Source organism: Pollicipes pollicipes, unplaced genomic scaffold (assembly GCF_011947565.3).
Source record: "Pollicipes pollicipes isolate AB1234 unplaced genomic scaffold, Ppol_2.1 Scaffold_2555;HRSCAF=2994_pilon_pilon_pilon, whole genome shotgun sequence".
Classification (NCBI taxonomy): Eukaryota; Metazoa; Arthropoda; class Thecostraca; order Pollicipedomorpha; family Pollicipedidae; genus Pollicipes; species Pollicipes pollicipes.
In genome coordinates, this window is record NW_023596136.1 from 22,694,198 (window position 1) to 22,707,547 (window position 13,350).

Genomic DNA, 13,350 nt, shown 5'->3' on the forward strand with positions numbered 1-13,350 from the left:
CGTTCCTCGTCCGGTGCACCCCATTTTTTCTGATTCGTCACACTTTCCAAACACCGTTTTCGCTAGCATAATAACCGAGCCGAAATCTGATTCATGGCACGGCCAAGTTCAATATGGCGACCTCTGTCGTCGAGGCGAAGGACCCGATGACCCTGAGCCGGGGATGAATCAGAGACTGTTGCCTCAGGCCAGAGACGTCAGTGGTAATCTGGTTGGCCCGCGGCTCTGGGCCGGGGTGGGCGCGGTGGGAGTGGCGGAGTGAGCCGGGCGCCACCCACACATGGAGCTCTGATGGCAGTGCTAAACGTTCATGTCGGAACGAGAGCTGCTACGTTTTCCGTACGGGACCGCCACCCCGCAGCAATGATCACGTGGCGACATAAGCTTAAAGGAAATGTTTCACGTTTGTGTGGGTTTATGAACTGAAATAGCCACATTGAAGACCATTTGGTGCGATTCACAGCCATGCCGTTCTGAAGACCTAAACCCCTCTGATTGCCGAACTGTACGCCCGGGAAAATGTGCAAACTATTTCGGGAAAGCTAATTCAAAGTTGCCCAGGCATTCATGGCGCCATAATAACGCCATTCAAAACCTGCCTTTTGATTAGTCATGCGGCGATCAAAGCCAATAGAAAAATAGTTATCGAATCGCTCATGTCTGGCGCCCTTGAACGCGATTTCCAAATATAACGACCGGCAATTGGCTCTCAATCAATGTTGTTCAAGGTACGATAAGGTTATCAGGCAATTACGTACTGAGCAACATATTAGCTAAACAGAGAATTTGTGTTGTCTGCAGCAGTCTTTTTCACTTAAAAATATACCAATAGTTATGAGTGAGTTTGTTTCATTATAGCTGATGCTTTCTTTAATATCATAGAATTTGGAACATACTCTTTAACACAGAAACATCCAGCAAGCCTCACTTAGACGGTGGCCTTTTGGACACATCGCAATGCACGAATTTTAGTTCGCACCTTGCTTATTTTTGCACGTTTTCAAGCACTCCCATGGAACACCCCTGACGTTTGTCGGGAACAGTCCAGGACCTTCTTCTGACCACCCCTGAACGCTTCCGTGGTTTGCTTCAGACCCGAACGCCCCCGTCGATCTCTTCGGACACACTGACTCGAGCTTCTGCCTGTGACGACCCCGACCGCGCGCTCGGGCCGGTTGCCGTCTGCGTCGTCTCCAGCCGGCGTCGCGGCCGCCGGGAGACGAGCCCGATGGGGACCGGTCGTGTCAGACCCATTCCCAGCCGGCCGCCCGGAAGATCTGATAATGACAAGCTCGGCGCCGTAACAATGCGCGTCCGTCATCTGCGTCTGGCGAGCGGCAGCCGGGGAAGCCGGGCGGGGCCGGGCCGGGCTGGGCCGGGCCGGGCCGGGCCGGGCTGAGCCGAGTCACGCCTGAGGATCAGCTGTTGGCCGCCAATAAAGGGCGCCTACGGATGCGGCGCCGGTGACGGCGGGGGGATCGATCTGATTAGACTTGCAGATGGCGCCTCCTGTCGTCCCAGGTGGCGCAGCAAGAGGCGAAGGTCGGACGGACGGGTGCAGTCGCGGGGCAGACCAGGAGTCGGTCAGCGACAGCCGCTGGAGCGCACAGATCGACACCTATTTCAGAACACAAGCTGGACTTTGTGCGAGATGATCCCACCAAATGTGCAGCTTCCGGAAGACAACGAAGGGATAATGTGATTTCAAGGCACCCTACTTTTCGTGTGCGGCTTTTCGTATGCGGCGGCATTCACCACAATCTTCATGCTCATGTTCAGAAACATTGGTCGTGAGGGGCTGCTCAACAAAAGTGCTGAAAGCTTCAGCCATGGGTACCAACCACCAGCAATCTATACTGCTGAAACATTTCGGGCCCCGGTTGCTGATTCAACTGTCTGAAAGCTTTCTTCAGTGTGTTCCCACGCTGGCGGCGCTGGGCTGCTGGTTGCTTTGCCACCCATGCTGCACTCCCTACTCCGTGACAAACTATAGCTGACAAACGTGAATGAACGCTGGGCGGGACGTGCTTCCACGCCATTGGCTTTCGTAGATACCTCATGAGAACAGTGGTGGAAACCGAGCAAAATGCGCCTACTTACCCCGCGATGGCCTGCGCTGTTCTCACTATGGAACTGTCAGGTGCAACGAGCAACTCTGCTACGCCAGGACTGTGCACCGTGACGAGTAAACGTGTGAGGTGTGTAAGTGTTCCGGTTGAGGTTGTGTAAGTGTTAAGGTGACACCTCTGAGAGAAGCAGAGATTTCTGGATGGCGAATTCATGATTGCGTCTTGCCAGATTGTGCCTTGCCTGAAGTGTCTCGTTGAGGTTGTAAATACACGTCTCCGCTGGCATTTCACTGAGGTTTTTTGCACATCCTCATCGGATCACATCGATATAGGGATTAATGTATACAGTTTTACGGAAAGATGAAGGCGAGGCATTAGCGATTGATGTATACATTTGTTACGGAAGGATGGCGGCGAGGCAATAGCGATTGATGCATACATTATTTTACGGAAAGATTCAGGCGAGGTATAAGTATCGCGAAGATAACTGTTCGCACCATCGTCCTAGTCTGGTTAGTATGAAAACAAGGTTTCGGCCAGTTAATTCTCCAGCCATCGTCAGGTGTTATAGAGTTCTCAGAACGACGATACGTTGTTGGAACATTCAGGCAGGTATGCATTACAGCCCAAATTCTTCCTTGGAATCGCTGGGATTCGAACGGAATTGGAATTTGGAATCGCATGCTTACACGCCAGGCGAGGACGATAGTCCAAACAATCACTGCATTCGTAAAGTGTGCATATTTTCGGTGCAGGTATCTTGCAAGCAGCCATTTCACGAAAGAACTACACAGATTGTCTGGCTCGACAGGTTTAGTCAAATAGATCCAAACTTGTTACCAAAACAAGTAGGGCAAGGCATTGCCAGACTGCGGTGCTTCCCTTATGTTTCCGTATTGCATTGCGTATTGAACTGCGGTGCTTCCCTTATGTTTCCATATTGCATTGCGTATTGAACTGCAGTGCTTCCCTTATGTTTCCGTTTGTTTCAGTGTTGTGCCAGCAGCAGCGGTTCCGGGTGCGACCGTCCAACGTCAGCGTAGTGGAGGGAGACAGCGCCATCTTGCGCTGCGAGGTGCACCATCAGGTCGGCCAGCTGCAGTGGGCCAAGGACGGGTTCGCCCTCGGTGAGGACCTCACAGCAATCGCGCGCGGTCGGCCGGTGCCGCCCCGCGCCGTCGGCCCTGACCTCTGACCTCGTGGATGACCAGCACGTGGCCCGGCGACTGACACGGAGGCTTAGCAGACACGGCGCCGTCTCGGGCGGGTAGACAGGCCCTGATCCGGGGCTCACACGGTTGGTCCGATCGGGCACGCCACGATCTCCCCGGCTCACATCCGGCCTTCTGTGAAACCCGTCCGGGCGGCGCCGGGTCCATACTGACTGCAGATGTCGCACCGGCTATGGCCATTGCGCTGCGCTAAAACGTGTTGTAACAACATTGTGTTTCCGCGCACCGTTTTTGCCTTGTCTTTTTCGAGTTGATCACTTTAGATTAGATGACATTCAGATGACACCAGAGATTACGCTGCTGAAACGCAAGCCGTATTTGTTGTCTTAATTTTGATGATAGTACACTGCGATTGCATTCGCGCTTACTAAGGCCGTCGTGGCAGAGGCGATTGAGCTTCCAAGGAATGGTAGCCCCAAATTTCTCCCCCCCCCCCCCCCTGTTCCTATGCACTGCCTGCGGCGAGTCTATAAGGAGCCTGTTTCGCACATCGCTCCTTTGACGTCATTTAACCAACACACAGCCATTGTGGTGGTGATGTGCACCACGTGGCGCGTTGCGGGGCAGCTGAGCTGTGCGCCACTGCGCAGCCGGCACCATGGCAGACAGCCGCACGAACATGGCGAATGGCCGTTATCGCCCGGTTCCTTGTGTCGCGGCTCCGTAGGGGAGGCGCCTCCGTGCCCGCATTGAGAACCGGGGGAAGGGAGCGGGGAATGGGGTGGTGCCGCAGCATAAATGCATTCCAACACGCGATTACGAGCGCAGCTTTGAGGGCGCACCAAGAAGCGTGCTCGCTGGGGTGCCGTTGTCAGCGCACAGCGATCTCGGCTCAATAACACGGATCTACCGTGGCGCGCTTTGCGGGGGTAAATTACGAGTTTGTCCACGCTGCGGATTGTGTTCACCCGTTATGGATTAGCGTAATGGTTGCCGCCCTGAGCTTGGGCGGCAGCTCCCGACTGCTACCGGAGGCCGCACGGTCGTAATTACCGCCGATGATGCATGCCCCTGGTTGAATAAGGTTTAAAAACAGGCTTTTCCCCTGCCAGAACAGCTGTGTAACCCAATACGAACGAAAGTAATATACTACCGTGATGCATGTTGTACGGGCGTGGAGTCATATTGCAGTCCGTTCGTAATGCACTCATCGGCCGCTAAGCTAGCGAAGTAGCGACCATTTCCTGTTCAATTATTTTATTTCTGTAGAATATTTGCCCTTGAAGCCAAGAGTGCATTGAAAATAAATATGAATGCCAAAATTAGCGTCAACACTCGATGGCATCTAGAGGGTGCAAGCTCATGAAGCATGCTGTGATGATTGTCCGTCGGTCATGATTGCAGCGCCAGGTCCCATACATATTGTGTACTTTCAGGATACTCCCGCCTGCTGCCTGGATACTCGCGATACCGGATGGTGGGCGACCCGGGGTCAGGAGTGCATGACCTTGAGGTCACTGACGTGCGCCTGGACGACGACGGCCGGTTCCAGTGTCAAGTCTCTCCAAACAAGGGGCAGGCGGCCATCAGGGCTGATGCTCTCCTCACCGTACTCGGTAAGAGCCGGCAGATCATACTTGGTAAGCGCCGGCGGACGGTACTCGGTAAGCGCCGGCGGACGGTACTCGGTAAGCGCCGGCGGACGGTACTCGGTAAGCGCCGGCGGACGGTACTCGGTAAGCGCCAGCAGACGGTATTCGGTAAGCGCCGGCGGACGGTACTCGGTAAGCGCCAGCAGACGGTACTCGGTAGGCGCCGGCGGACGGTACTCGGTAAGCGCCAGCGGACGGTACTCGGTAAGGGCGGCGAGTGCCGCTGCAGTGCGACCCCCTGCCGACCAGGCCGCTGGCTTACCCTGCTCTTTGCACGGCTGGTCCGCTACTACCGGTGGCTACAGGGCGTGTTAGGCGCACAGCAGTGGTCGGACTAAGGTAATGGAGGGATTGCAGGCTAACGGGCACTTTGTATGCAATATTTCGGTGTCGCGGCACCAGCAGATAATTAAAGGGACTGTTCCACATTTGTATGGCGTTGCAAGCTGATACAGCCATATTGAAGATAATTTCCTTAATTCAAAGTTGTAACCTTTTTGGGGCTTCAAATCCGCTCGTTTCTGAGCTAGACGCACGCGAACTTCTGCAGGCTTTCAAGTGCCGTCTTTTCTGAAGTCATTCAGATGTGTATGAGTCACAGAGACGTCAGATGAATTTCGCCTTCTCAATGGTCATACCGCGTTCAACGTCAATACAGATACGGCTATCGGCTTATTCGTTTCTGGGAGACGTCAGCTCGAATCGTCGCATTAACGGACAGCAAAAGCTTTCAGTCAGCTTAACGCCTTGAATGCTAGTCTCGACCACGGACCGTGTTTTGCGATACATCATGCATGCAGTTGGGCAGTCCTTATTATGACTGAGATGAGACTGGTAACCGAATGACTTAAGAATGCAAGTCATAATCGCGGATAGATGTGTAAGACGCGACAATGAAGGGGTAAGACAAGCGCACCCAACGTCCGTCGGATTTATCACGCACGGCCGTTGCTGAAGGCGTTGTAACACTGAGCTGTGCGCATTGGATCGTCTTGGGGTGCGGTGAATGCATTGAGTCCCGGTACACGTGCCGGAGTAACAGCTAGATCTTCTCGCCACTATAGCTTCGGACCCATTCCTGTCTATTGGTGCCGGTACGATGTCGGACCCATCCCCTCGGCTGGTGCCGGTGCGGTGTCGGACCCATCCCTGTCGATTGGTGCCGGTACGGTGTCGGACCCATCCCTCTCGGCTGGGACTGGCGCCGGTACAGTGTCTGACTCATTCCTGTCGACTGGTGCCGGTACAGTGTCGGACCCATCCCTGTCGGCTGGTGCCGGTACGGTGTCGAAGTCATCCCCTCGGCTGATGCCGGCACGGTGTCGGACCCATCCCTCTCGGCTGGTGCCGGTACGGTGTCGGATCTATCTCTGTCGGCTGCCGCCGGTACGGTGCTGGACCCATCCCTCTCGGCTGGTGTCGGTACGGTGTCGGATCCATCCCTCCGGCTGGTGCCGGTACGGCGTTGGATCCATCTCTATCGGCTGGTGCCGGTACGGTGTCGGTGCCAGGCTTGAGCAAGTATCACGCTCCCAGTGCAGCGCCCGCCGTTGGTCCAATGCCGGCGTCTGACGTTCATGTGCCGGCGCGTACCGGACGGCCACCAGTGTGCCGGGCGCAGCAGCGCGCGCCCGGCACGCTGAGGCTCTCGCGACTACGGACTCGTCGCACGCCGCGAGAGGCTGGCTACCGCCCGGAGAGATAATTTAATATCCCTTCAGCGCTTGGCACACGTGGATCTCGTAAAATCGCGCAAGTTTCACACCAGTAATGATCCCGCTGGCCGCCTTACCTGGAACACCGCGTGCATTTTGTCATTAATATATCACGAGACTAATCGTTCTCACGTCTTTTGGATATGTGGAGTGATGTACGACCGTTCTATTTGACATTTATTGTACTAAGGTGCTGTGAAAAATTATCCTAGCCATTATTGCCACTCATTAGCTGTAAGGAAACCATAACGCCTGAGAAACGAAACAAAATGAGGCCAGCTTCGAGTTAAAATCTTGAATCCGTGCCACCCAATTGGCTTTGCCAGCCCAAAAAACGAACTGAGCGTCCCACCCTCTCTCTCCGTTCCGTTCCGCTCCGTGCCGTTTCTCCTTTCCCGTTTGTCGACCGTTCCCGGTCCGGCCAGGATTTCCTGTCAGGCGCCGGCGGATTAAGCGGAGGCCGCGCGGCTTGGCTGCCCGGTCCATCCATCTTGCCGCTGTGCGGTCTGCCTCGACCGCCGGCCGGCCTGGCCGGAGTGGTCCACCGACCGCCGGCCGGCCTGGCCGGAGCGGTCCACCGACCACCGGCCACGAATCAATCTGCCGCCTGCATGATGAATTGTGCCGGAGCGAAAAGTCCGCCGCCGCCAGGGACCGGGAGCCGCGGTTGTGCGCTGCCTGGAGTCGGTCCGTTACACTTACTCGCAGGCTGCTGCTGCGCCGGTGTTTCTTGTTGTGATCAGCTTGCCGTTGAGAAGTGCTGCGAACAGTTTGCAATATGTACGTGTTGCCCACTATTTTGCAAATATTTCAAACTTGCAGACATGCGACCCCTGCATCGCATTCTGCAGTGTCAGACTATGAAGAAGACATCCATGTACGTGGCATAGTTTTCTCTGTTTGCCCGTCGGCATATTTTAGATGCGTGATCTTTGTGCATGCCTAGCAAATAGAGCTGAATGAACGATCCCATTTTCAGTGAAGCCGAAGTCTGTCAGAACCAGCTCGACTGCACGTTCTTCCAAGCCGGGGCTATATGAGGTCAGGGAGGGCAGTCAGCTGATGTTGAAATGTGACGTCATCGGCGCCAGGCCGGCAGCTAGCGTCCAATGGCAGCGGAACGGCGTTGACATTCACCCACGTAAGAGCGCGGCTGTGCGTTGATGTGATTACGCAAGACGCTCCGCGTTGAAAATGCTTCTGATAAACGCGATTGTATTGCTTATGCTAAGAATGGAATGAGACTGGTCAGGTTGGTTATATTTTTCAATGTCACTGGGATACCGGTTGAACATTGGTTTCATTTGGGCTGTCCAAAACATAATCGTTGAAATAGATAAGTTGCTGTGTTGATTGTGGCGCTTGCACTGTATCACAGGCCACGAACCACTTACCATACAACACCGCTTCTGTGTCATACCTTTGGTCCAGGATTCTCTCCACCTTGTGTTAGACTGTTCGAACGTTCGAGACTATCTTTCTTGTGCTGTTTTGGACATGTTGGCTTGTTTTCAGACGTAATGCTCTTTACTGTGATGCATGTGATCGTTGTTGTGGAAACAAATAGTTCTGTGTCTGAACTACAACGCAATGGGGCACGCCCGTCATGGCTATAAAGTCAGCAGCCCAGTCCCTCTCTTCTGTGATGCACCCCCGTTATAACTGCGGATATCATTCTTACCAGAACAAGAGGACTCGTTCTCCGGCTGGGGCAGCCCCCGCCGTAACGACACGACCTCGGTGGTGACACTGCGGCCCACTGCTGCCGATGATGGTGCCGGCTACTCGTGCGTGGCCAAACACCCAGCCATCCGACCGGCCGAGCAGCGTCAGCTCAACTCCACCGTGCGACTTTCCGTCCTCTGTGAGTGTACAGCTGCTGGTAATGCTGCTTAAAAGAATGCTTGAATGGCGCGGCAGTGTGATACTATTAACACCATATCATGCAGCAGTTCGCGGTTCTCGAAACGTTGAAAAGCAACTACAACGTACCGGTTTTTAGTAGCCTGAAGACATTTTGCCAGAAACTGAGACGGACATGATACAAGCTTGCGCAGTATTTGGAGCGCTTTGTATTGTCTTGTTATTTTAAACTTGATCGATAGGAACTGAAATCCTGCGCCAGAAACTGCACACCGATAACTTAGTTCGAAATAACCGCAAATTCGATAATTATAATTCTGCAACGCTACAGTGCTTTCGCCGCTCAGTAATCCGCCTGTAATGGATTGGTGTTGCTAATGCTCTGGTACGTGTCTTTTAAAAGGACTCACGGTGTCCCATCCTTCGCAGACCCTCCGGGAGTCCCTGAGATCAGCGGCTACACGGAGGGCGAGGTGGTCAGAATCGGCGAACAGAAGACACTGACCTGCATCTCCCGGGGCGGCAACCCACCGGCCGAGCTGGTCTGGCTCAAGAACGACCGACTTATCACCTTCAAATATCGGAAAATGAACCGCCGCGCCCTTGCACAGTTCACATTCAGCGTAACCGTGGAAGATCTGAATGCCATCTATCGGTGCGAGGCATCATCTCTGGTTCACCCTGAACCCATGGTGGCGCTAGCCCAAATGAACGTGCAGTGTAAGTGACGATTTCTTATAAAGCAATCATTGGCGCACCGATTATGGGTATAAGGTCTGGTATGCTTGACTTTTTGTGATCATACAAGTACGGGGGGGGGGGCAATCACTGCAAGAGAAAGTTGTCACGGTTATGGAATGCTAATCAACATCTCCTGCAAAGGCATATACAGCATGTACAACGGACAATCCTGTGGAAAGTAGCCTGAAATCATGTCCCGGCCAGAAGTGTCACCTTTTATTGATCGAAGCTGTGTGACATTTGCAGTCGGTCCGGAGAAGGTCACAGTGTCAGGCACGCGTGAGGTCAAAAGCGGCGACACAGTACACATGACCTGTGTCACATCCAGCAGCAATCCGCCGTCCAACATCACGTGGGTCATCAACGGAAGGACTATGATGAATGTGAGTTTGTTTAAGCGCAACCGCCTTTCAATGCGTGCTACTTTTACATGTTTTATGAGCCAAAGCCTATGTCTTTATCCTCCACCCTGGACCATGAGGATATCCTGGGAGGTACCCGTTTGTAACCATTCAGCATCTACCATCTGGCCCATGGCCCACGTCGGCTAAATTTCAATGTCTGGTGAGATCTGCTGTATGGTAAATTCTGCTGTCTGGTGAAATACGCCGTCGAGCGAAATCTGTTGTGTGTTACGGACTGACGACGTCCGGCACAACTCGATACCACCGGCTCGAGATGTCGTTGGTGAGGTAGCGCGGACTCCAGCGCCACCTGTCGCCTGTTGCAGACCACGCAGAGCATCGAGCACTTCCCCGAGCTGGGCTGGGTGTCCAGCTCAAAGGTGACGGCCGCGGTGCCGGCCGGCTTGGCCGAGGACATGGTGGTCTCCTGCTACGCTGTCAACCCGGCGCTCTCACTCACCAAGGCGGCTTCCGCCACGGTGACGGTGCTGTGTGAGTCTGACCTGACTTTCTGGTGGGGATCGTTCGCGGGTTCGGAAACATCTGTAGGTGGCCGAGAGACTCTGGGTGAGATACGCACAAGTATGGCGCGTTCTCCGTCATAATGCGCTAGACAATGACATGCTGGTCGCTTTGTCATGTGTGTACGTTCTTAGTTCCTAGAAAAGACATCGAAGTTCGTTTGGAATGCCCTCAGTCTCTCGCAACATTGGAGATGAAGGAAATGCGGTGCGTGCAAGTCAGACAGTGGCTCGGTGCAGATTGTGTGACCTCAGGGTTAGATGGCTGTGTGCTCAAATGCGTTCAAATGTATTAAGCGTTGTGTCGTGCTTATGTCACATAGCACGATACGCACGTAGCTCTTTCAAGATGAGATAAACTCATGATCTCTACAGAAACTGACATAAATCTAACAAACATGCATTTTATCTATCCGACCTAGGTGTTGTTGACAAAACCAACCGAGCGATATTTCGCCTATACGTTACTTCGTTTTGCTAGTGCTGCTTACTTCATACTGGTTTCCTAAGCATTGCGATTATCTTATTCCAGATCCTCCGAAGCCGCCGAGCATCTTGGGCTACGAGCCAGGCACGTACCTGCAGGCTGGGGAGCGGGTGTCGCTCTCGTGCGTCTCCCAGGGCGGCAACCCGCCGGCCACCCTGACCTGGTACAGCGGCGACGTCGAGATGGCCTCCGACACCGAGGTCGAGGACAACGTGGCCCGGAGCGTCATCACGTTCGAGGTGGACCACAAGGACAACGGCAGGGTGTACAAGTGCGACAGCCAAAACTCGGCAGGCAGCGGCGTACAAACGGCTACAGTCTCCCTCAGCGTCTATTGTGAGCACTGAACAGTTGGTTCGAATGGACACCCAGATGCCAGGTGCATCGTTTTCATGCTTTGTTCCTGCTGGCTTGTTAGACATATCGTATCACCAAAGATCATAAGCACTGTTCTACATCTGCGGATATTGTCGTTGTCGGACTATGTTGGAATCATTTCTATACTGCATCAAATTTCATAATCAAATTACCTTTGTCTTCTTTACCGTTTTACACAATCAGTATATTGTACCATCTATGTACGCGATGCGACCATATTATTTACACATTGGTTCCTACCTTGTTCGTATGCCTAGTTCTTCACGTGTCGTGCACATGTCCCTATTTCCCTTCGCCACCAGTTCCGCCGAGCAGCCTGAAGCTGGAGGTTCGTCCGGAGCGTTTGCGGGCGGGCAGTCAGGCGATCCTGACCTGTGAGTCCCGGCCCTCCTACCCGGCCGCTGATCTCACCTGGTGGCGGGACAACGCCCAGGTCACCGATGGAGTCACGGCGCTAGAAACGTTCCCGGCTGGAAGTCAGGGAGGGTATGTTCATTGGAATGTGCCAGCACGTTTATATTGATGCCATGTACGCATTGACTTCTATTGTTCTATGGGGACGAAACAAACGTTACAATCGTGGGCTTTAGGACTTCCTCCGGTGTAACCTTGCTTGGGATTTTGAGATTCGTTAATTACTTCTCCCATAAATTTTGATGACATTCGAGTATGCACCTACCTGTTTCTAATTTTTTCATTCCTTTGAGTTTTATTTCTAGATGCCGTCATGAGCGGCACCTTCCTCTTCAACGAATGCCGGCGCGGATGGTGGACATTCCAGCCGACCGTGCACGCCTTACCGTGCCGCCCGTCCGTCAGCCCGGCTGTGCTCGCGCTGGCAGGTACTCGAGCCGACTTCAGCTGCGCCTGAACCTCACCTGGACACACGATGGGGCCGTGTACGTGTGCCGGTCGCAGATGTCCGAGCTGCCAGGCGGACTGAAGCTGGACACCATGCTGAACGTCACATGTGAGTGGAGCGAGCTGACCTGCGCGTCAAATAGTTTGCAGTTCTGCGCTCCACGTCTGCCAGCACGCTGTCGGCTATGGTTGAGGCTATGCTTGAGGGTGTTGAAATGATTGCTTGATCTATTTTTACTCCGCTCTCTTGTGGGAGTCATCAAGAACGATATGAAGACGCTGTAATTATTGGCATGTCAGCTTCAAGGTATGGACGTTGCAATCAAAACATGAACGTTTGTTTTCAGATCCACCGGTATTTGCCCAGACCCAGCTTGTGGAGGATATTAGGCTCGGCGGGTCGCGCCTCCTAAACCTGACAGCCAGCGCCAATCCCGGCAACATCACGTACCACTGGTATCGGGAGTCATCAATAGATGACGCAAGGATCGTCTTTGAGGGGCCTTTTCTCAATATATCAGGAGCGTCGAAGGAAGACGCTGGCTGGTATCAGCTGACTGCACTGAGCCCAGAGGGCAACTCCAGCATTCGAGTCGGCCTGAACGTCCAGTGTAAGTACAAAACTGATGCGTGGGATTGAACAGCCGACTGTGAGTATCTCGATACTCGACTAACGCGCTACTCTGCGTGAGTAGCACGTTCGGGCGCAGTATCCCAAAGAGGCACGCTGTCTAGAATGGCAACGTTGATTAATCCGCCCTGTTGTATTCCTTCATCGCTTCGTTCTCAATCCTCTCCACCCCGGGACAAGCTGTGCCCATCAGCTGTCAGTGGGATTCAGCGTCGCTCTGGCGGGCAGGAGCCCCGGCCTAGAGCCCACGCATACCTCGAAGGAAGGCTCCTATGCTCGGTAAGGTGCGTCATCGGAGCCCCCCCCGATGGCCGGAGTGATGCCCCACTGATTACCTCGCTCCTTAATCCCACAGCATTCAAATAGTCGTTACTGGCTAAAAGGACCCTAAACCAAACCAGATTATCCAAGCATATTGTGTGGTGTCGATAAACGCTCGTCAACTCGCAACGACCTGTCCTGTACAGCATGATCAGAAGCAAGGTCACGATGCTCTACCGTATTCAATATTTTCTGAAAGTGGATGATTTGCAGTCAGTGATCTTCGGGGGCCGCAACTTTATTAATCAAAATGCATACTTTATACATTTTTTATCGGCGTTGCTACGTTTTGTTACGTTACGTCACCTTATGTTTGGGTCACTTTATCCTATGCTCCTTTCTTTACCTATAGGTGCAATGCATTTTTCGTACATTTTACGCGCTTGCAAAAACAAGATTTGCTTAATTCTGTGTCTCGCTTTTGTGGTGTTAATACATTTTGGAGTGACTCCTTTTTAGATGCATATGGACAGCAGACCAGTGTTTCTTAAGAAATGGTACTTCTTATGGTTTTTGGTTTGTCAGAATGCTTGTC

The 13,350-nt window shown here is 53.3% G+C and overlaps 1 protein-coding gene across 2 annotated transcripts in view; it reads left to right on the forward strand.

Annotated features, from left to right (window-relative positions):
* Positions 1-13,350, forward strand: part of LOC119102940 (nephrin) — a 45,920-nt gene that overhangs the window by 25,765 nt on the left and 6,805 nt on the right. For both annotated transcript variants that reach the window (XM_037226398.1, XM_037226392.1), the window contains exons 2-12: positions 3,062-3,196; positions 4,678-4,857; positions 7,588-7,749; positions 8,293-8,472; positions 8,901-9,191; positions 9,459-9,595; positions 9,943-10,108; positions 10,670-10,960; positions 11,305-11,488; positions 11,845-11,972; positions 12,211-12,474. In XM_037226398.1, the coding sequence (XP_037082293.1) occupies positions 3,062-3,196; positions 4,678-4,857; positions 7,588-7,749; positions 8,293-8,472; positions 8,901-9,191; positions 9,459-9,595; positions 9,943-10,108; positions 10,670-10,960; positions 11,305-11,488; positions 11,845-11,972; positions 12,211-12,474 (2,118 nt within the window). The remainder of the gene's footprint in view (positions 1-3,061; positions 3,197-4,677; positions 4,858-7,587; positions 7,750-8,292; positions 8,473-8,900; positions 9,192-9,458; positions 9,596-9,942; positions 10,109-10,669; positions 10,961-11,304; positions 11,489-11,844; positions 11,973-12,210; positions 12,475-13,350) is intronic.